Source organism: Hypanus sabinus, chromosome 22 (genome assembly GCF_030144855.1).
Source record: "Hypanus sabinus isolate sHypSab1 chromosome 22, sHypSab1.hap1, whole genome shotgun sequence".
Lineage (NCBI taxonomy): Eukaryota > Metazoa > Chordata > Chondrichthyes > Myliobatiformes > Dasyatidae > Hypanus > Hypanus sabinus.
In genome coordinates this window covers 15,877,495-15,899,286 of record NC_082727.1, presented here as the reverse complement: position 1 = coordinate 15,899,286, position 21,792 = coordinate 15,877,495, and the positions used below count along the sequence as shown (strand labels likewise).

The 21,792-nt window shown below is 46.7% G+C and overlaps 1 protein-coding gene across 3 annotated transcripts in view; it reads right to left on the bottom strand.

The window, feature by feature from the left end:
- Positions 1-21,792, bottom strand: part of LOC132379362 (slit homolog 1 protein-like) — a 308,706-nt gene that overhangs the window by 64,417 nt on the left and 222,497 nt on the right. For all 3 annotated transcript variants that reach the window (XM_059947126.1, XM_059947124.1, XM_059947125.1), the window contains 7 exons: positions 20,539-20,610; positions 13,722-13,885; positions 11,363-11,487; positions 9,597-9,694; positions 7,345-7,484; positions 5,064-5,157; positions 3,271-3,411 (listed from right to left, as the gene is read on the bottom strand). In XM_059947126.1, the coding sequence (XP_059803109.1) occupies positions 3,271-3,411; positions 5,064-5,157; positions 7,345-7,484; positions 9,597-9,694; positions 11,363-11,487; positions 13,722-13,885; positions 20,539-20,610 (834 nt within the window). The remainder of the gene's footprint in view (positions 1-3,270; positions 3,412-5,063; positions 5,158-7,344; positions 7,485-9,596; positions 9,695-11,362; positions 11,488-13,721; positions 13,886-20,538; positions 20,611-21,792) is intronic.

The window sequence follows — 21,792 nt, the reverse complement described above, 5'->3', positions numbered from 1 at the left end:
ATGTTGCAAAGGTAATGCTACGGTTGTAATGGGGGATTTCAACATGCAGGTAGACTGGGAAAATCAGGTTGGTACTGGACCCCAAGAAAGGGAGTCTGGAGAAGGCAATTCTGGATTTAGTGTTGTGTAATGAACCGGATTTGATAAGGGAACTCGAGGTAAAGGAGCCATTAGGAGGTAGTGACCATAATATGATAAGTTTTAACCTGCAGTTTGAGAGGGAGAAGGGAAAACCGGAAGTGTCAGTATTACAGTTGAACAAAGGGGACTATGGAGCCATGAGGGAGGAGCTGGCCAAAGTTGACTGGAAGGATACCCTAGCAGGGATGACAGTGGAACAACAAGGGCAGGTATTTCTGGGAATAATACAGAAGGTGCAGGATCAGTTCATTCCAAAGAGGAAGAAAGATCCTAAGGGGAGTAAGGGGTGACCGTGGCTGACAAGGGAAGTCAAGGACAGTATAAAAATAAAAGAGAAGTATAACATAGCAAAGATGAGCGGGAAGCCAGAGGATTGGGAAACTTTTAAAGAGCAACAGAAGATAACTAAAAAGACAATACAGGGAGAAAAGATGAGGTATGAAGCTAAGCTAGCCAACAATATGAAGGAGGATAGTAAAAGCTTCTTTAGGTATGTGAAGAGGAAAAAATTAGTTAAGACCAAAGTTGGGCCCTTGAAGACGGAAACGGGTGAATTTATTATGGGGAACAAGGAAATGGCAGACGAGTTGAACAGGTACTTTGGATCTGTCTTCACTAGGGAAGACACAGACAATCTCCCAGATGTAATAGTGGCCAGAGGATCTAGGGTAATGGAGGAACTGAAGGAAACTCACATTAGGCAGGAAATGGTGTTGGATAGACAGATGGGACTGAAGGCTGATAAATCCCCAGGGCCTGATGGTCTGTATCCCAGGGTACTTGAGGAGGTGGCTCTAGAACTCGTGAACTCATTGGTAATCATTTTCCAATGTCCTATAGATTCAGGATCAGTTCCTGTGGATTGGAGGGTAACTAATGTTGTCCCACTTTTTAAAAAAGGAGGGAGAGAGAAAACGGGGAACAATAGACCAGTTAGCCTGACATCAGTGGTGGGGAAGATGCTGGAGTCAATTATAAAAGATGAAATAGCAACACATTTGGATAGCAGTAACAGGATCAGTCAGAGTCAGCATGGATCTACGAAGGGGAAATCATGCTTGACTAATCTTCTGGAATTTTTTGAGAATGTAACTAGGAAAATGGACAAGGGAGAGCCAGTGGATGTAGTGTACCTGGACTTCCAGAAAACCTTTGTTAAGGTCCCACATAGGAGATTAGTGCGCAAAATTAGAGCACATGGTATTGGGGGTAGGGTACTAACATGGATAGAAAATTGGTTGGCAGACAGGAAACAAAGAGTAGGGGTTAATGGGTCCCTTTCAGAATGGCAGGTAGTGTGACCAGTGGGGTACCGCAAGGTTCGGTGCTGGGACCACAACTATTTACAATATACATTAATGATATAGATGAAGGGATTAAAAGTAACATTAGCAAATTTGCAGATGACACAAAGCTGGGTGGCAGTGTGAAATGTCGGCAGGATATAATGAGAATGCAGGGTGAATTGGACAGGTTGGGTGAGTGGACAGATGCAGTTTAATGTGGATAAATGTGAGGTAATCCACTTTGGTGGCAAGAACAGGAAGGCAGATTACTACCTGAATGGTGTCAAGTTAGGAAAAGGGGAAGTACAACGAGATCTAGGTGTCCTTGTTCATCAGTCACTGAAAGTAAGCATGCAGGTACAGCAGGCAGTGAAGAAAGCTAATGGCATGTTGGCCTTCATAACAGAGGGAGTTGAGTATAGGAGCAAAGAGATCCTTCTGTAGTTGTACAGGGCCCTGTGAGACCACACCTGGAGTATTGTGTGCAGTTTTGGTCTCCAAATTTGAGGAAGGACATTCTTGCTATTGAGGGAGTGCAGCGTAGGTTCACGAGGTTAATTCCCGGGATGGCGGGACTGTCATATGTTGAAAGATTGGAGCGACTGGGCTTGTATACACTGGAATTTAGAAGGATGAGAGGAGATCTGATTGAAACATATAACATTATTAAGGGATTGGACATGATAGAGGCAGGAAACATGTTCCCGATGTTGGACAGTTTAAGAATAAGGCCTAGGCCATTTAGAACAGATTTCAGGAATAACTTTTTCACCCAGAGAGTTGTGGATCTGTGGAATGCTTTGCCTCAGAAGGCAATGGAGGTTAATTCTCTGGATGCTTTCAAGAGTTAGACAGAACTCTTAAAGATAGCGGAGTCAAGGGATATGGGGAGAAGGCAGGAATAGGGTACTGATTGTGGATGATCAGCCATGATCACAGTGAATGGCGGTGCTGGCTTGAAGGGCCGAATGGCCTACTCCTGCACGTACTGTCTATAAAAAGCCTCTTAAAGTCCACCTTTTTATCTGCTTTCATCACTGCCCTTGTGGTTCAGAAACTCACCACTCTCTGTAAAAATAAACTTGCCCCACACATCTGCTTTAAGCATTCACCTCTCAGCTTTAAGTTATGCCCTCTATTATCTGACATTTCTACCTGGGAAGGAGATTGTCTACCCTATTTGTAAACCTCATCCAGATGTCCTCTTGGCCTCCAACGCTCCAGAGAGGCGGACCTCCAACTTCGGACTCCGCGCCATGATCGGCACATCCTGGAGCAAAGCCCAATGGCTGATGGAAGCCTGAAGACTGAGAGCCAGCAGCCAAGGACTGGAGGTCTGGAGGCAGCACACCCTCGTGTGGGAGTCCTGTCGATGAGTGTGAGTGGGGTAGGGCTTGTTTTGCTGTTTGAGTTGTTCTGCTGAACATCGTGGGCATGCTACGTTGGAGCCAGAATGTGCAGCAACACTTGCGGCCTGCCCCCAGCGCATCCTTGTGTGTGTTGGTCATTTAGACACACTAAATCATTCGCTTCATGCTTCGATGTACACGTGATAAATAAATCTGAATCTGATCTGAATCGAATAACGACCCAAGACTGTCCAGCCTCTCCTGACAGCTGATACAGGCAAGATCCTGGTGAAACTCCTCTGCACCCTCCCCAAAGTCTCCATTTCATTGTTGTAGCTATTGAAACTGCAACGGTGACCACATTTTGCAAAGCCATTCCTTGCTCGTGTGGTGCTTTGGAGTGGCCTGAACCCGTGACAGACATTACAGGAACTTTCCCACTGCTGAATCGCCATGGGCTGTGAGAAACTGCCCAGATGACTGTGACCACTCACCTGTAACCCTCTGAGCACAGGCAGGTGTAACCTTCGGCTGTATCCAGACACACGCCGTTCCCCTGGCACTGGTGGCCATGACAGTTGTCAATGTCACTGCCGCTGCAGTTCTCTCCCACATCGCCGGAAATGCACTCACACCTAAAAACCACAGCACATGGATTACATCAGGAGACTTGGATTAGGATGATCAGGGGACAAAGGCATAATGCCCCAACAATCTTATACCAGGTTTTGTACTAAGCTCCCTCTACACCATCCCATCACACACTCCCGGGACAGGGACAGCACGGGTTAGATACAGAGTGAAACTCCCTCTACACCATCCCATCACACACTCCCAGGACAGGGACAGCACGGGTTAGATACAGAGTGAATCTCCCTCTGCACCATCCCATCACACACTCCCAGGACAGGGACAGCACGGGTTAGATACAGAGTGAATCTCCCTCTACACTGTCCCATCACACACTCCCAGGACAGGGACAGCACAGGTTAGATACAGAGTGAATCTCCCTCTACACTGTCCCATCACACACTCCCAGGACAGGGACAGCACAGGTTAGATACAGAGTGAAGCTCCCTCTATACTGTCCCATCACACACTCCCAGGACAGGGACAGCACGGGTTAGATACAGAGTGAAGCTCCCTCTACACTGTCCCATCACACACTCCCAGGACAGGGACAGCATGGGTTAGATACAGAATGAAACTCCCTCTACACTGTCCCATCACACACTCCCAGGACAGGGACAGCACTGGTTAGATACAGAGTGAAGCTCCCTCTACATTGTCCCATCACACACTCCCAGGACAGGGAAAGCACGGGTTAGATACAGAGTGAAGCTCCCTCTACATTGTCCCATCACACACTCCCAGGACAGGGAAAGCACAGGTTAGATACAGAGTGAAGCTCCCTCTACACTGTCCCATCACACACTCCCAGGACAGGGACAGCACGGGTTAGATACAGAGTGAAGCTCCCTCTACACTGTCCCATCACACACTCCCAGGACAGGGACAGCACGGGTTAGATACAGAGTGAAGCTCCCTCTACACTGTCCCATCACACACTCCCAGGACAGGGACAGCACGGGTTAGATACAGAGTGAAGCTCCCTCTACACTGTCCCATCACACACTCCCAGGACAGGGACAGCACAGGTTAGATACAGAGTGAAGCTCCCTCTACACTGTCCCGTCACACATGTTTAGGGGGTATGTTCGTAGCCGGGTAACTATTGAAAAAGAACACGCGCAGTCCCCAGCGGCCTTGGAGGAGTTTCGAGACCGTTGGGCTCCGCGGGGTGTAAATGCCATCGTGGATAGGGATGGCAACATTCTGGTGTAATGTCTATTGTCTATTTGTAGTGCAGTAATTGTGTTTGCCACTCTTTTGTATATATTGTATAGCACCGAAATTTGTAATAAAGGATTTTGTAAAAGAAAGAGAAAAAAAAAGGACAGGGACAGCACGGGTTAGATACAGAGTGAAGCTCCCTCTACACTGTCCCATCACACACTCCCAGGACAGGGACAGCACGGATTAGATACAGAGTGAAGCTCCCTCTACACTGTCCCATCACACACTCCCAGGACAGGGACAGCAGGGGTTAGATACAGGATAAAGCTCCCTTAATTGTGCCTGCAGTTTATTAATTTCAGCGTCACCATCTACCAACCAGTTCAATCTACAGTTTAATAAGATTGGATTCCTTCCTCTCCTGAACTCGCTGTTCCGGTTCAGTCACTCGGAGCCGCGCGGAATAGAGTGACTCCGGTACCTGACCCACCTTGGCCCCTCCGCGGTGACTGTGCACTTGTCACCCTGCTGACATGGGTTAGATTCTGGGGCGCAATAGTCCACTGTCTCCTGGCAGTGAACCCCTGAAACCACAACAGAGAACAAGGCTCAGTGACACAGCCACACACAGCACCCACAAACCGGAAGCGGCCCGATCTCGGAGGTCACGCGTTTCGATTCCATTCCTCGGGGCCGCAACAAAATGATCTCTGGTCCAAGTCACGTTCAAGTTCAAGTTAACTGTTATCTGAGCCTACAACCAAACAAAACAATGTCCCTCTGGACCACGGCGCCCCCACAAAACACATATCACACACAGCCTATAAAATAAAATATTACCATAAATAAATTAACCAAGAATAATTCAAAATGCATGTAGTACGCAGCACAGGAAAATATAAGCAGCTCGCTATCCTAGTGACGAGACCTCGGTGGCAGCAGGGAAAACACTGGTCTCACAGCGTGAGGGAAGGAGCCATTACCCAGTCTGGCAGTCCTAGTCCTGATGCCCCTGTACCTCCTTCCTGATGATGGTGGGTTAAAGAGATTGTGGGACGGGTGCTAGGATCCTCTACATTGCTTCAGGTTCTTCAGCTGCAACGCTGCTGGAAGATGTCACAAAATAGCAGGGAAGGAGAACCTGCTGATTCCTTCAGTGGTGTTTATTGTCCCCTGCAAGTCTTGCTGTCTGATGCCTGGCAGCTTCCATACAACACAATGATGTAGCCAGACAGGACACTCTTGGTGCTGCTGTAGAAAGTTATTAGAATGGGGCAGGGGAGCTTTGCTGGCCTCAATCTCCTCAGAAAGTGCACTCGCTGCTGGACCCTCTCGACTAATGAGGAGGTGTTGACATTGTCCGATATGTGCACACCAAGGAACTTTGCGTTCTTCACTCTCTCCATGGCAGAGGCATTGATGTGCACTGGGGAATGGTGAACACACGCTTTCAACAGCCCATAATCATCTCTGCAAGCCTGCCGGCCCTTTCTGCCTTGGCCGTGGTTACTGCTTTCTGGAGGGCAAGAGGGATTTAGGAGTGCAGGAGAGGTGTACATGGGGATGGGAATGGCTGAAGTTCAGTAAATGTTCAAAGAATTTGATCCAAACCTATTCGCCACCTCTAGAGTAAAATACAGGGGATTGTGCTAATTCTTAATTAACACTGTGGTGCTGGTGTCAGTGATGCATGTCGTATAATTACAGTAATTAGCAATTTGCAGTATTGCTTGCCAAGCCTCTAATCAGTTCGAAGTGCAGCGTTCCAAGTGTAACAGAGATAGCACTGTGTGACAGCCTGACATTTGCAGTCACCGCTGACATCCCTCGAATACTACAATCTGAGACATCGGCACCACTGATCCTCAGTGATAGCCTCGCATCACTTCCCGGCTCTGAGCCCAAAACCTCCTGCCCTTTCCTTCCACACCAGCGGTCTCACCTCAGAGGACCTGGGGACGTAATCCTGGTACATTCCATCTCCTCTCCGGCAGTGATACAGACCAAATGGGCCATGCCAAGCAAGATTCCCATTTGAGCCAGTCCCATTTGCCCATCCTTGGCCAATATCCTTTTAAACTTTTTCTATCCATGTACCTGTCCAAATGATTTATAAGCATTGTTAATGTACCTCCCTTAACCACTTCCTCTGGCAGACTGTTCCATATAGAGAATCACTCTCTGGGAGTTACCCCTCAGGTGTCCATTGCATTTTTCCCTTCTCACCTTAAACCTCATCTTCTACTTCGTGACTCTCCAACCATGGGAGAAAACCATGTGCACATTCACCCTATCTGTGCCCCTCTTAGCTGCATACACCTTAATAATTCTCCTACACTCCGATTAACTTCCAACCCGTTCATCCCTTCTCTATACCTCTGTCCCTTAAGTCCCAGCAACATCCCCATAAATCTCCTCTGCACTCTTTCCAGCTTAATAAATAAACAGCACAGTACAGGCCCTTCAGCCCATGATACTGTGCTAACCCTTTAATTTACTCTAAACTCAAATTCACCCCTTCTAATCCAGGCAGCATCCTGGTAAATCTCCTCTGCACCCTCGTTAAACCTTCAATATGCTTCAGGACTAAGCAGTTAGCATTGACTCATCAGTCAATCAAGTCTTAATGAAGAGACTTGGCTTGAAATGTCAACTGTTTATCCCTCTCCATTGATGCTGCCTAACCTGCCGAGCTCCTCCAGCATTTGATGTGTGTGTGTTGTGTGTCTCCACCCTCCCTCAGGGAGCCTGACAGTGCGGGTATGCCTCACCTCTGTGGGACGCGGGGCACAGGCAGGTGTAGTTATTAATTCCGTCCAGGCACGTGGCACCATTCCCGCAGGGGTTCTCCTCACAGTCGTCAGCATTCACAGTGCAGGTGTTCCCCAGGAAGCCCTCCGGGCATGTACACCTGTCAGCAAACAGGAAGCAGAACTGGAATCAGTCCAGCGCACACTCACTCATCAGCTGGGAACAGGTGGTAAAACATTGGAGCACGATTAGGATATTCAGCCCGTCAAATCTGCTGATTTATTATCCCTCTCAACCCCATTCTCCGGCCCTTTCCCTGTAACCTTAAAAGATTCTGAACCTATCAAATCTGCTTTGAATATACCTTGTGTATGTGTGTGTGTGTGTGGGAGAGAGTGAGTGTGCGTGCATTGCCCTCTAGTAGCATATCGGTTAAAATCAGTCGCTCTATAGCACCGGCGCTCGCTGATCCCCACCGATGTCTGTAAGAGGGTGTACGTTCTCCTGTAACCATGTGGGTTTCCTCCAGGTGCTCTGGTTCCCCACCCCCCGCACATTCAAAAGTTGTGGGAGTGCTACGTTGGCGCCAGAAGTGTGTAACACTTACGGTCTGCTCCCCAAGCACATCCTTGGACAGCGCGGGTCGTTGACACAAATGACGCATTTCACTCTGTGCTTCGATGCTTTGATGTACCAGTGGCAAATAAAGCTAATCTTTAGATCTTTAGTAGATAACAATTTTACCCTAGGTAAAAGACCATCTATCTGATTTATCTCATAATTTCATTAACTTCGATTGTGTTTCCCTTCAGGCTCTGGCATTTCAGGGAAAAGAACCAAGTTTTCCCTCAAACTTTCCTTCTTGCTAAATCCTCCCTAATCTAGGCAGCGTCCTGGTGAAACCATGGAGGCACACAAATGGCAGACCCAGTAAGGAGGGCAGATTTCCTCACTGCAAGTCATAGAACGCTACAGCACAGAAACAGGCCCTTTGGCCCATCTAGTCTGTGCCAAACTGTTAATCTGCTTAGTACCATTGGCCTGCACCTGCTCTCCATATCCCTCCCATCCACGCACTGATCCTAACTTGCCTTGAATGTTGAAGTTCAACCCACATCTACCGCCTCCTTTGGCAGTTCGTTCCAGTCACACCACCCTCAGGTTCACCTTAAATATTTAACCCTCCACCCTTAACCCATGACCTCTAGTTCTTGTCTCTCCCAAACTCAACAGAAAAAAGCCTGCTTGCATTTACCTTATTTATCCCCCTTATAATTTTGTATATCTCTATAACATCTCCCCTTATTTTCCTATGATTTGGGGAATAAAGTCCTAACCTATTTAACCTTTCCCTACAACTCAGGTGCTCAAGTCCTAGCAACATCTAAATTTGTATTATTTTTTCTGTGTTCTTTTTACAGTTTTACAGCCACAGTTTAAGAATAAGGGGTAGGCCATTTAGAACAGAGTTGAGGAAAAACTTTTTCACCCAGAGAGTTGTGGATCTATGGAATGCTCTGCCTCAGAAGGCAGTGGAGGCCAATTCTCTGGATGCTTTCAAGAAAGATAGAGCTCCTAAAGATAGTGGAGTCAAGGGATACGGGGAGGAGGCAGGAACAGGGTACTGATTGTGGATGATCAGCCATGATCACAGTGAATGGCGGTGCTGGCTCGAAGGACCGGATGGCCTACTCCTGCACCTATTGTCTATTCTTTCAATCTTGTTTACATCTTTCCTGTAGATAGGTGACCAAAATTGCACACCATACTCCAAATCTGGCCCCATCGACATCTTATACAATTACACCATAACATCCCATCTCCTGCACTCAGCTCTCTGATTTATGAAGACCAATGTGCCAAAACCTCTCTTTATGACCCCTATCTACCTATGAGCCACTTTCAAGAGTTATGGACCTGTATCCCCAGATCCCTTTGTTGTACGGCACTCTTCGGTGCCCTACCATTGACTGGAAATCCGCGTGGGTCGGTTCTTCCCAGAGTGCAACACCTCACGCTAGTTTGCATTAAATCCCATCTGTCATTCTTCATCCCATTCTTTTCAGAATGGCAATTGATCCAGAAAGGTCCCTATAACAACCTGGAGAGGCAGGTCAGAGAGCAGGAACCCATCGAGTGTACATGTGTGAGGTTTACTGAGGTGGAGGGGTATGGGTCAGAGAGTTGTGATGGGGATGGGTGGGGAATGATTGGAACCAAGACCAAGTGAGAGCAAACAGTAATACTGGAAACACTTTAACCCTCCTCTCACCAGAATACGCCCGAATCTCCCTCCTTCACGTGGCATGTCCCTCCGTTCTCACAGGGGCTACTAACACAGCCGTTGATTGGCAATTCACATTGTTTACCCTGGAAGTGTTAAAGAAACAATTAAGTTCATTTTTGCTGGAATGAAGCAGTTACTGCTGGGAATAGATTCTGCATGTGATGCTCAGGCAGCATCTATGGAGAGGAATAAACTGTTGAGTGGAATAGGTCCTGTCCTATCAGATTTCTCCTTCTTCAGCTCTTCCACCTATCACCTTCCAGCTTCTTACTTTATTTCCCCCTCCTCCACCCACCAATCTTCCCCTTCACTGGTCTCACCTATCACCTATCATTTTGCCCTCCCTTCCTTCCTCGCCCTTCTTATTCTGGCTTCTGCCCTCTTCCTTTCCATTTCTGATAAAAATGTTGGCTGTTCATTCTTCTCTCTAGATGCTGCCTGACCTGCTGAGCATCTCCAACAATTGTGCATGTTGCTCAATGCTGGGAACAGGTCAGACCGTGACTGTAAGAGAGAAAATCAGTTAACATATCACATCAACAAACTCGCAAACTGGGAAAGAAGAAGTCTTAAAGTTGTACAGACATGGAGTGGGGCACGGGTGCCAGAAATGGATTCCAGTGGAAGGGTAGAAGGTGGGAGGGCTCTGTAACACCACCGGTGGTTTCTGAGGAGGCATGGGGTAACAAGTGGTCTGAACGTCAGAGGTGGGGCAGCATGGTAGAGTGGTGGTTAGGGTAACACTTCACAGCGGCAGTGATCGGAATATCAAGGTTCAATTCCCGCCATTGTCTGTAAAGAGTTTGTACGTTCTCCTCGTGACCGTGTAGCTTTCCTCGGGATGATGCTGTTCCCTTCCACATTCCTAAGACGTACGGGTTAGTAAGTTGTGGGCGTTGCTACATTGGTTCCGGATATTGCATCTTCCCTACAGTGTGGTGACTGGAACTGCCTAGCGGTAAGCTTAATGCTGTTTCAGTGACAGTGACCCGGGTTCAATTCCCATCGCTCTGTGTAAGGAGTTTGTTTGTTTTCCCCATAACAGCGTGGGTGGGTTTCCTCTGGGTACCTCTCACATTCAAAGGCATGCAGGTTAAAAGGTTAGTTGGTCACATGTTGGGCTTTGGGAGTTATAGGCATCCGTTAGTCTCGTGAGACCATGGATTTGCGCCTTGGAAGGTTTCCAGGGTGCAGGCCTGGGCAGGGTTGTATGGGAGACCGGCAGTTGCCCAAGCTGCAGGCCTTCCCCTCTCCACGCCACCGATGTTGTCCAAGGGAAGGGCACTAGGACCCATGCAGCTTGGCACCGGTGACATCGCAGAGCAATGTGTTGTTGAGTGCCTTGCTCAAGGACACAAACACGCTGCCTCAGCTGAGGCTCGAACCAGTGACCTTCAGATCACTTGACCGATGCCTTATCCACTAGGCCACGTGCCAACACAGCTTTGGGAGTTATACATCAAGTAATTGCAATGTGTTATGAGCTGGAATGTAATGGAGGGGTTTGGGGTTATATATCGAGTAGCTGCAGTGTGTTGCAGGTTGTAATGTAACGGTTGGGTTTGGGGTTATACATGGAATAAATGCACTGGGTTACAGGTAATGTACTGGAGGGGTTTGTGAATAAACATGGAATACGTGCATTGGGTTACAGGTAATGTAACGGTTGGGTTTGGGGATATACGTGGAATACGTGCAGTGAGTTGTAGGTAATGTAATGGAGGAGTTTGAGATGCTGGTGTGATTTTTACCTGGTAACCATACGGGCAGCTACACCTGTAATAATTCAGGGGATCATCTTGGCAGGTTGCCTGGTTGTGGCAGGGGTTGGACAGGCAGGGGCTGCACTTTGCCAGGACACTCAGCTCTGTCGGACCTGCGTGGAACAAAGAACGAACTATCACACGGCTACTGAACCCAAGGGCTTTCAGCCACTGAGGCTGATTACAGATCTTCCTAACCTTACCACCTCGAGTCATCCAGTCATGGTGTCGTACGGCATGCAACTCAGCCATGCTGACCATTTAAGCCAGTCCCATTTGCCAGCCTACGCAGCCTTTGTCCTCTGAATGAATTATGAAGAGGAAATGTTTGTAAGACTACAAAGAAAGGGGATGGGGATGGAACTAGACAGTAAGAGACAGCATGGAAATAATGGGCTGAACAGCCTCTTTCTCGGCTGTAATCGTTTAGTATTCCATCCAACTAAGCCCAATATAGATCCTCAATCTTTGCTACAGTGACTCCTGACATAAAGATCACAAAGGCAGTGGGACATGGTCTTATTTTTACTTATTTTATTTCCATTAACTATTAATGTTTTTTAAAATAGTTCTTATATTTCAATAAATATTTGATTAATTTAGGCAACATTTACGATTTTTTAATGTCAGTACATGTCAGAGATATTTGAAACCATAAAACAGGAGCAGAATTTGACCATTTGGCCCATTGAGTCTGAGAAGTGAGCTCAATTCTCACCACAGCAGCTGGGGAATTTAATTAAAATATTATATTTTCATATTTACTGTAATTGCCGTATTTTTAAAAGCTAATGTCAGTAATGAAACCACGACATTGTCAACTTGTTGTGAAAGCCTGCTTTGCCTTGCTATTGTCCTTCAGAGGAGGGAAATTTCCATCTTTAGCGGCCTGGTCCGTGTGTGACTCATGAACCCAATTAACAGTGAAGTACACATCCCTTAGGGGGGATGGTTAAAAAAATAGTCTTGTGGACTGATTAAATGGGAAACAGGAAGCTGGGAAGGCTGCTGATTTGGAGGGGAGTCAATATAAATATCTTGTCTCTGTAGATATTACTAACTTAGAACATAAGGCCATAAAACCATAAGACATAGGACAGAATCAGGCTATTTGGCCCATCGAGTCTGCTCTACCATTCGATCATGTTATCATGCTAATAACTCATCTCCTTCTACCTTAGGCCACGAACGTATCAATCACCCCTGATGAGTTATTAACCAAACTTCCTGCATAATCACTCAAAGAGTTGACCTGCACGTGCACGTAACGAAAGCTGTATAACTCATCTCCGTCTACCTTAGGCCACGAACCTATCAATCACCCATTGCCACGGACACTCTCTGGAGGTCCAAGATCCGTATGCTCCACGACCACTGGACTAAGTGTGTAAATGTAGGAGGGGACTATGTTGAAAAATAAATGTGCTAGGTTTTCTAAAATTGACTCCTTCTACCTTAGGCCAAGAACTTATCAATCATCCATTGTGCATAGAACAAAGAGCAGTACAGCATAGTACAAGCCCTTCAGCCCACGATATTGTGTCAACCCTTCAACCTACTCCAAGATCAATCTAACCTTTCCCTCCAATTGCCTCTAATTTTCTTTCATCTAAATGCCTATCTAGGAGTCTCTTAAGTTTCCCTAATGTATCAGCAGATCCACCGCTCTCTGCGCAAAAACCTATCTCTAACAACACCCCCCTTCCTTTCCTCCAATCACCTTAAAATTACGCCCTCTGTACTAGACACTTCCACCCTGGGGAAGAAACCTCTGCCTCTCCACTCTGTTAATGCCTCTTATCATCTTATAAACCTCTATCCAGTCACCTCTCCTCCACTTTCGCTCCAAAAAGACCTAGCTCACTCAAGCTTTCTTCATAAAACATGCTCTCCAATCCAGGCAGCATCCTGGTAAATCTAAGGAGTTAGAATTTTCACAGGAATTAAAATTTTCTCTACCAGCTGAGCCTCATCCCCAGTAATCATCACGTCCTACAGTCGCCTGAGTTACCTGCGTTACCAGGCTCTCTTCATCACCACACCATTATCAGCCATGCCTCCATTCGCCAGGAACCTTACTGCTGGCATTCGACTCCCCACAGCCACCCGCAAAGGTCTGTCTGCCCTTGGGTCTCCCTCTCTTCAGTAGCTCTTTGAACGAGCCTGAAGTCCAAATGTTAGATTTTGGAATTTCTTTTATAGTTGATGGAACTGTCAATCCTTGAAGTTTTTGGTATGTAAAAGGTGCTACAGGAGTTGAGATTGTATCTGTTGTTGTGGTCGGTGGGGATATTGTGTCAAAGCAGGGAAGGCTGAGCATGTGCTCTCGGATTATCGCTCTCCTTACCTTGGCACTCAAACTTCTTGGCCGGAGTTGTTAGGAGGAGCTTACCCTCCATTTCCCCTGGGCCAGCACAGCGGGCAATGCCAGGCTCCTTGTACCCGGTCTTGACCCAGTCGGAGAGCCAGCGGAGGTTACAGTCACAGTAGAGTGGGTTGGCTCCAATGGCACTGACCGAGAGAGAGAGAGGGTCAGGAAGGTTTAATTTGACAAGCAAGACACAAGAATCCGAAGCACAAAAAAGGCTGCCGGTGGAACTTGGGCAGCATCTCTGAAGGAAAAGGGCTGGTCCACTTTTTGGATTCTTGACCCAAAACGTCGACTGTTCCTCTGCCTCCACAGATGCTGCCTGACCCACTGAGTTCCCCCAGCAAGTTTTTTTTTGCTCTTTACCCTACAAGCTTCCATGCATGCAAGTTACAGGGAAGCCAATGCAGTCCGGCCAGCCCTCTGGAGTTACTTTGTGAGAGTCATGGGTTCAAGTCTCATTCTGAAGGCTCAAACACAGAACCCAGGCTGACCTACCAAGGGAATACTGTCGTGTGGAAGGCAAGTTATGAAGTTGATGGTGGACACCAGAGACTCCACAATAGCAGGGGAATTCTCTCTCGTGTCCTGGCCAGTTATTTACCCCATTCTATAATTCATGTTCTCAATTGTTATTTATTTATTTATCCGTTTGTTTGTCTTCTTTTGCACTTTGGTTGATAGTCCATCTTTGCTTGTGTGTAGTTTCTCATTGATTCTATTGTCTACCTTTGTCGACAAATGGATATAAAGAAATGAGACTCAGGGAAGTATTTCAATCATTCCATTTAGCATCTGAGGACGTACACGGCGTACAGCCTGAAATTCTTGCTCTTTGCAGACATTCACAGGAACAAGAGAGCCCCAAAGAATGAATGACAGTAAAAAAGAACGTTAGAACCCCAGAGCCCCCTCTCCCCCACCTCCCACACACATCAACTCTCTCCCCCACCTCCCCCTTCCCCACTTATTTCAGCAGGAAGCATCAGTACCCTCTGCCCACCAAGCAAAGGCAAAGCCCCCAAAGAGAGACCATAATCTGTATTTGGTGACATATACTTCAAACTTTAGTGAAACAAAAGCAAAAAAAAAAGCAGAAAATACTCATCAAGTCAGGCAGCATCTGTGGAGAGAGAAACAGGGTTAATGTTGCAGGTTTCCAGAATTCCTCAATAATCATTTAAAATGGGACCATCCAGTTACGTCTCCTTCAGGTCTGCTTGGAAATTGGGTGCCACATTTAGAATCACAGAGCACTACAGCGCAGAAACAGGCCCATCCCTCCTTATCCTTGCAAGTGGAACAAGTGCCACACCTGCCCCTACACCACCTCCCTCACAACCATCCAGGGCCCCAAACAGCCCTTCCAGCTGAGGCGACACTTCACTTCTGAGTCTGTTGGGGTCACCTACTGTGTCTGTTGCTCCTAACGTGGCCTCCTGTATATTGGTGAGACTTGATATAGATTGGGAGGCTGCTTCGCCAAGCACCTACATCAGAAAAAGTGGGATCTCCCTGTAGCCACCCATTTCAATTCCACTTCCCATTCCCATTCCAACATGTCAGTCCACAGCCTCCGCTACTGTTGCGATGAGGCCACATTCAGGTTGGAGGAACAACGCCTTATATTCTGTCTGGGTAGCTTTCAGCCTGTTGGCATGAACATAGATTTCTCCAACATCCAGTAATTGCCCAGTTCCCCACCCCCCACCATTCCCCACTCTCCCTAATCCCATTTCCCTCTCTCACCTTATCTCCTTACCTACCCCTCACCTCCCTCTGGTGTTCCTCCTCCTTGCCTTTCTTCCATGATCTTCTACACACTCCTATCAGATTCCCCCTTCTCCAGCCCTTATCTCTTTCACCAATCAACCCCAGCTCTTTACTTCACACACCCCACTCCTGGTTTCGCCTAACACCTACTACGTTGTATTTCTTCCTCCCTTCCTCCCACCTTCTTGCTTTGACTTCCCATCCTTTCTTCCAATTCTGATGAAGGGTCTTGGCCTGAAACATCAACTATTTCTTCATTTCCATAGATGTTGCCTGGCCTGCTGAGTTCCTCCAGCAATTTGTGCATTTTGCCTTGGATTTCCAGCATTTGCAGATCTTCTTGTGTTTGCCATCTAGTCCATGCCGAACCGTTACTCTGCCTAGTCCCGCTGACCCACACGTGGACCATAGCCCTCTATACTCTTTCATCCACGTACTTATCCAAATTTCTCTTAACTGTTGCTATCAAACCTGCTTCCACCACTTCCACTGGCTGCTCGTCCCACACTCTCACCACCCTCGGAGTGAAGGAGCTAACCCCCAAGGTTCCCCTGAGATACTCCACCCTGCATTGATGGCCTCTAGTTCTGGTCTCACCCAACCTCAGTGGAAAGAGACTGCATGTGTTTGCCCTATCCGCAAGCCTCAGAATTTGGTATCCCTCTTCCAGACTACCTCCCTGGATATTAGGTACTTAAGAGATTCCAAGCTTGAGAAATACATAGAAACATAGAAAACCTACAGCACAATACAGGCCCTTCGGCCCACAATGCTGTGCTGAACACGTTCTTACTTTAGATAAATGTAATGACAAGAGTTAGGCCATTCAGTCCAGCCATTCTATGCTGACTTCTATGCTCCACTACAGCTTGTCCTCAAAATTCCCCATCTCAGTCTCTAACTGTGAACCTCCATCCTCCCTTCTGTGTTTGGTCTCTCTTTAAACACATTAACACCACCCACCCCTACCCCTCCCTCAGGGAGTGAGCTCCATATTTTCCCAACTCACTGGGGGAAAGTGAGTTTCTTTGGAATAACTTGTCGGATTTTTCTGCCATTTGATACTGCCAGTCTCTGTTTACCCTCTTCCCCTCAAGCAGAAATGTTCTCTTTACATCCACTCCGTCAACACTCTTTGACATTTCAAACACCCCCTCCCTGGAGACAAATAATCCAACACGTACGACGAGCTGGAGGAACTCAGCAGGTCGGTCAGCATCCATTGAAAGGAGCAGTCGACGTTTCAGGCCGAGACCCTTCATCAGAACTGAAGAGGGAGGGGGCAGGTGCCCTATAAAGAAGGTGGGGGGAGTGTGAAAAACCAATCAGAGGAAAGATCAAGGGGTGGGGGAGGGGAAGCAGGGAGGGGATAGGCAGGACAGGTGAAGAAGGAAAGTAAAAGGAAAGCACGATGGGTAGTAGAAGAAGGCAGAATCATGAGAGGTGAGAGGCAGCTAGAGGAGGAGGCAGAATGAAACTGGGATGGGGGAAAGGAGAGGGAGGGAATTACCGGAAGTTGGAGAATTCAATGTTCATGCCAAGGGGCTGGAGACTACCCAGATCGTATATGAGGTGTTACTCCTCCAACCTCTGCTTAGCCTCATCGTGGCAGTAGAGGAGGCCATGTATGGACATATCCGAATGGGAATGTGAAGTAGAGTTGAAGTGAGTGGCAACCAGGAGATCCTGTCTGTTGTGGTGGATGGAGTGGAGGTGCTCGACGAAGCGGTCCCCCAATCTGTGTTGGGTCTCGCCGATATAGAGGAGGCCACACCAGGAGCACCGGATGCAATAGATGACCCCAACAGACTCACAAGTGAAGTGTTGCCTCACCTGGAAGGCTGTTTGGGGCCCTGAATGGTGGTAAGAGAGGAGGTGTAGGGACAGGTGTAGCACTTACGCTTGTAGGTGGGTGATCCATGGGGTGGGACCAGGGAGTTGCGGAGGGAATGATCCCTGGGGAAAGCAGAGAGGGAAAGATGTGCTTAGTAACCCAGGCTGCTCTTTACGCTTTCCTTCTTTCTTTCTTGGAAATCAAGAGAACTGCAAATCTGAAATAAAAACAGGAAATGCTGGAACCACCATCTGGTCAGGCACCATCTGCAGTAGGAGAAACAAAGCTAATGTTTCTCATTCAGAACTGGGAAAGAGAGAAATCAAGTCAGTTTGGGGTAGTACAGAAGGTGGGGGAGTGAGGGGCAGAACAAAGGAAACATCTTGATAGTTTGGGACTTGAAGTGCTGGTGACAAAGTGGCAATTTTTTGAGGATGTGACTAAGCACATTGATGAAGTTAGAGCAGTAGATATGCATGTCAGCAAGGCATTTGACAAGGTAACCCATACAAGATTTATTGAGAAAGTAAGGAGGCATGGGATCCAAGGGGACTTTGCTTTGTGGACCCAGAATTGGCTTGCACACAAAAAGTAAAGAGTGGTTGTAGACGGGTCATATTCTGCATGGAGGTCAGTGACCAGTGGTGCACCTCAGGGATCTGTTCTGGGAACCATCCTCTTCGTGATTTTTATAAATAACCTGGATGAAGAAGTGGAGGGATGAGTTAGTAAATTTGCTGATGACACAAAAGTTGGGGATGTTATGGATAGTGTGGAGGGCTGTCAAAGGTTACAGTGGGACATTGATAGGATGCAAAACTGGGCTGAGAAGTGGCAGATGGAGTTCAACCCAGATAAATGTGAGGTGGTTCATTTTGGTAGGTTAAATATGATGGCAAAATATAGTATTAATGGTAAGACGCTTGGCAGTGTGGAGGATCAGAGGGATCTTGGGGTCTGAGTCCATAGGACACTAAAAGTTGCTGCACAGATTGACTCCGTGGTTAAGGAGGCATACGGTGCACTGGCCTTCATCAATCGTGGGATTGAATTTAATAGCCGAGAGATAATGTTGCAGCTATATTGAACTGTGGTCAGACCCCACTTGGAGTACTGTGCTCAGTTCTGGTCAACTCACTACAGGAAGGATGTGGAAACCATTAGAAAGGGTGCAGAGTAGATTTACAAGAATGTTGCCTGAATTGGGGAGCGTGCTTTATGAGAATAGGCTGAGTGAAATCGGCCTTTTCTCCTTGGAGCGATGGAGGATGAGAGGTGACCTGATAGAGGTGTATAAGATGATGAGAGGCATTGATCATGTGGATAGTCAGAGACTTTTTTCCAGGGCTGAAATGGCTAGCACGAGAGCACACAGTTTTAAGGTGCTTGGAAGTAGGTACAGAGGAGATGTTGGAGGTAAGTTTTTCAGGCAGAGAGTGGTGAGTGCGTAGAATGGGCTGCCGGTGACAGTGGTGGAGGCAGATATGGTAGAGTCTTTTAAGAGACTCCTGGACAGGTACATGGAGCTCAGAAAAATAGTGGGCTACGGGTAACCCTAGGTAATTTCTAAGGTAAGGACATGTTCGGCACAGCTTTGTGGTCTGAAGGATCTGTATTGTGCTGTATGTTTTCTATGTTGCTATGCTTTTATGCTGATAAAAAATTGCAAAGTTCAAAGTAAATTTATTGTCAAAGTGAGTATATGTCACCACATTGAGGTTCATTATCTTGCAAGTATTTACATTAGAACAAAGAAATACAATAGAATCAATGAAAAACTACACGCAAAGAATGACAAGGACAAGATGGTGGTGGCAATATATGGTGATGTTTTGCAGGCAGCTTACAAAACTACTAGATATTCTACTAGATATAAAATTTTGCCTGTTTCACAGTAACGTGTCACTGATGGTAAGCTAAGAAAAATTGATACTGCCTGGAGTAGAGGGGTTGAGCTAAAATGAGAAGTTGAATGAACTTGGGTTGTTTGAGGAAGCTGAGGGAGAGACGAGACAGAAGTTTATAAAACTATGGGAGGTACAGATAGTGTAGTCTATCAGAAACTTTTTCTCCCCAGAATAGAAATGTCAGGTACATGTGTTTAAGGTGTGAGGGGTGAAAGGAGATATGTGTCAGAATCATACGGTATGGAAACAGGCCATTTGGCCCAACTCCTCTATGCTATCCCTGTTTCGCACTTATCGAGACAGCTTTTAGACATTGTTAATATGCCACCTCAACCACTGTTTCGGGCAGCTGATCCCAAATGCCCAACACCCTTTGCCTGAAGCATGTTTCTTTTTAAGAAAACTTTGGGTGACTGGAGCAGGGTTCAAGCGGTGATAGTGGTGTTCAAGAGACTTTTAGATCGGGTGAGTATGCTGGAATACGGATAGCGGTAGACTGAAGGGTTTAGCTTAATTTTGTATCGTGGCTGGCACAACCATAGTGGGCTGAAGGTCCGGTTGCTGTACTGGAGTGATTTATGTTCAAAACATGAGACAAATGGACGTTAAGCAGAAATGCTGTTCTGTTATAGACAGAATTTATTTATTTATTGAGATACAGCACAGAACAGGCCCTATCAGCAGTTTGAGCTGTGCTGCACAACAGTTCCCCGATTTAACCCCAGCCTAATCACAGGACAATTTACAATGACCAACTAACCTACCAACTGGTACATCAACTAACCTGAGCACCCAGAGGAAACCCATGCAGTCACGGGGAGAATGTATAAACTCCTTACAGGTTGCGGTGGGAATTGAACCCGGGTAATCTGTACAGTAAAATGTTGTGTTAACCACTATGCTACTGTACCGTGAGAGAGTAAGATACCTCAAGTTGGCAAATTTGATACTGAGCACAGACAAGAGGTTAAGTGTTAGTTCTCATACTTACATTAAACTTAGTTTTAACTGTCCAGGACCCCACCGACAGGTCAGAGTCACCTTTCCTCCACTAAACCAGGGAAGTTAATCAACCTCAGAGCTGTCCAAATGAGAACAGCTCCTGGCCTGAACTATAACCATATAACAATTACAGCACAGAAACAGGCCACCTTGTCCCTTCTAGTCCGTGCCGAATTAGATAGCTCGTCTGGGACTTTCCGATCCATCTGGGTTATGTACTGATTAGATAAATGTGTAAAGATTTTCTTCATAATTCTCTGCAAACATTTCTTTCACTTACAGATGAGAGAGGGAAGCCACGTCTGCAAAGATTCCTTTAGGAAGAGTGGAGATATCATTGCCGTGCAGAGACCTGTGTGGGAAGAAGCAGAGGGAAGTTCAGGAGAGAGAAGATAATGACCACTTTGAAGTGACTGAAACATAAATGTAATTTAACTTAAAATCCCAGTGAATTGGGTCATCACGCACTCCCATTGGTTCCTAGTCAACCAGCCTCCTCCCCTTTCACCAAAAGTAAAATACTGCAGCTGTTAAAAACCTGAAATAAAAACTGAAAATGGTTGAGTTACTCAGCTGGTCAGTCAGTGCCTGTGCAGAGGGAAAGTGAACTAATATTTCAAGTTAATTACCAATCATCAGCAGGGAAAACCAATCGTGTTTAATGTTGTGGAGAATGAGGAGGGTGGAGAAAATAAAGTGAACGTCTCTGATCAGGTGAAATTGACTTTCAGACTTCATCCAGTTCTGATGAAAGGTCATTGACTTGAAATGTTAACTGTTCTGCTCTCCAAAGCACACCCAATAGGAAAGTTGTAAACACAGCCAGCTCCATCCTGGCACTAGCCTCTCCATGATCGAGGTCACCTTCAAAGGGTGATACCTCAAGAAGGTGGCATTCATCATTAAGGATCCTCACCATTTGGGACATGCCCTCCATCAGGGAGGGGGTACAGGAGCCTGAAGACCCACACTTAATGTTTCAGGAACAGCTGCCATCAGATCTATGAGCGGTCCATGAACCTACGAACATTAACTTGCTTTTTGCATTACTTTTGCAACCATTATATTACGGTTATTGCAAGGTTGGCTGGTGGCACAGTGACAGCAGCGCTGGACTCCGGAACAGAGGATCCCGGGTTCGAATCCAGTCGGGCCGTTCCCAAGTACGCTTTCCATCCGTGCCGGGTTGAGTGTTGAGCTCGCAACTCGATCTCATAAAATAAAGACCAATACCGTGAAATGTCTGTGTGAGGAGTGGCGCGCCACACAGTCTTTCATTCCGCGCCTTGTAAGGCACTAAAATGCCCGACGCTGGCCTCTCAGGCCTGAGTTGACATCGTCATCATCATCATCATTTGCAACCCTGCAACGTCTGGATAACAAAGATACGTACTTCAGGATGCACTTTAATGACATCAGCTAGTCATCAAATACCATCATTCCCTCAATCATCAATAAACATCAAGACTTTGGCCTTATTACCTCCCTGTGCAATTGAATCCTTGATTTCCTCATTTGCAGTCAGTTTGGATTG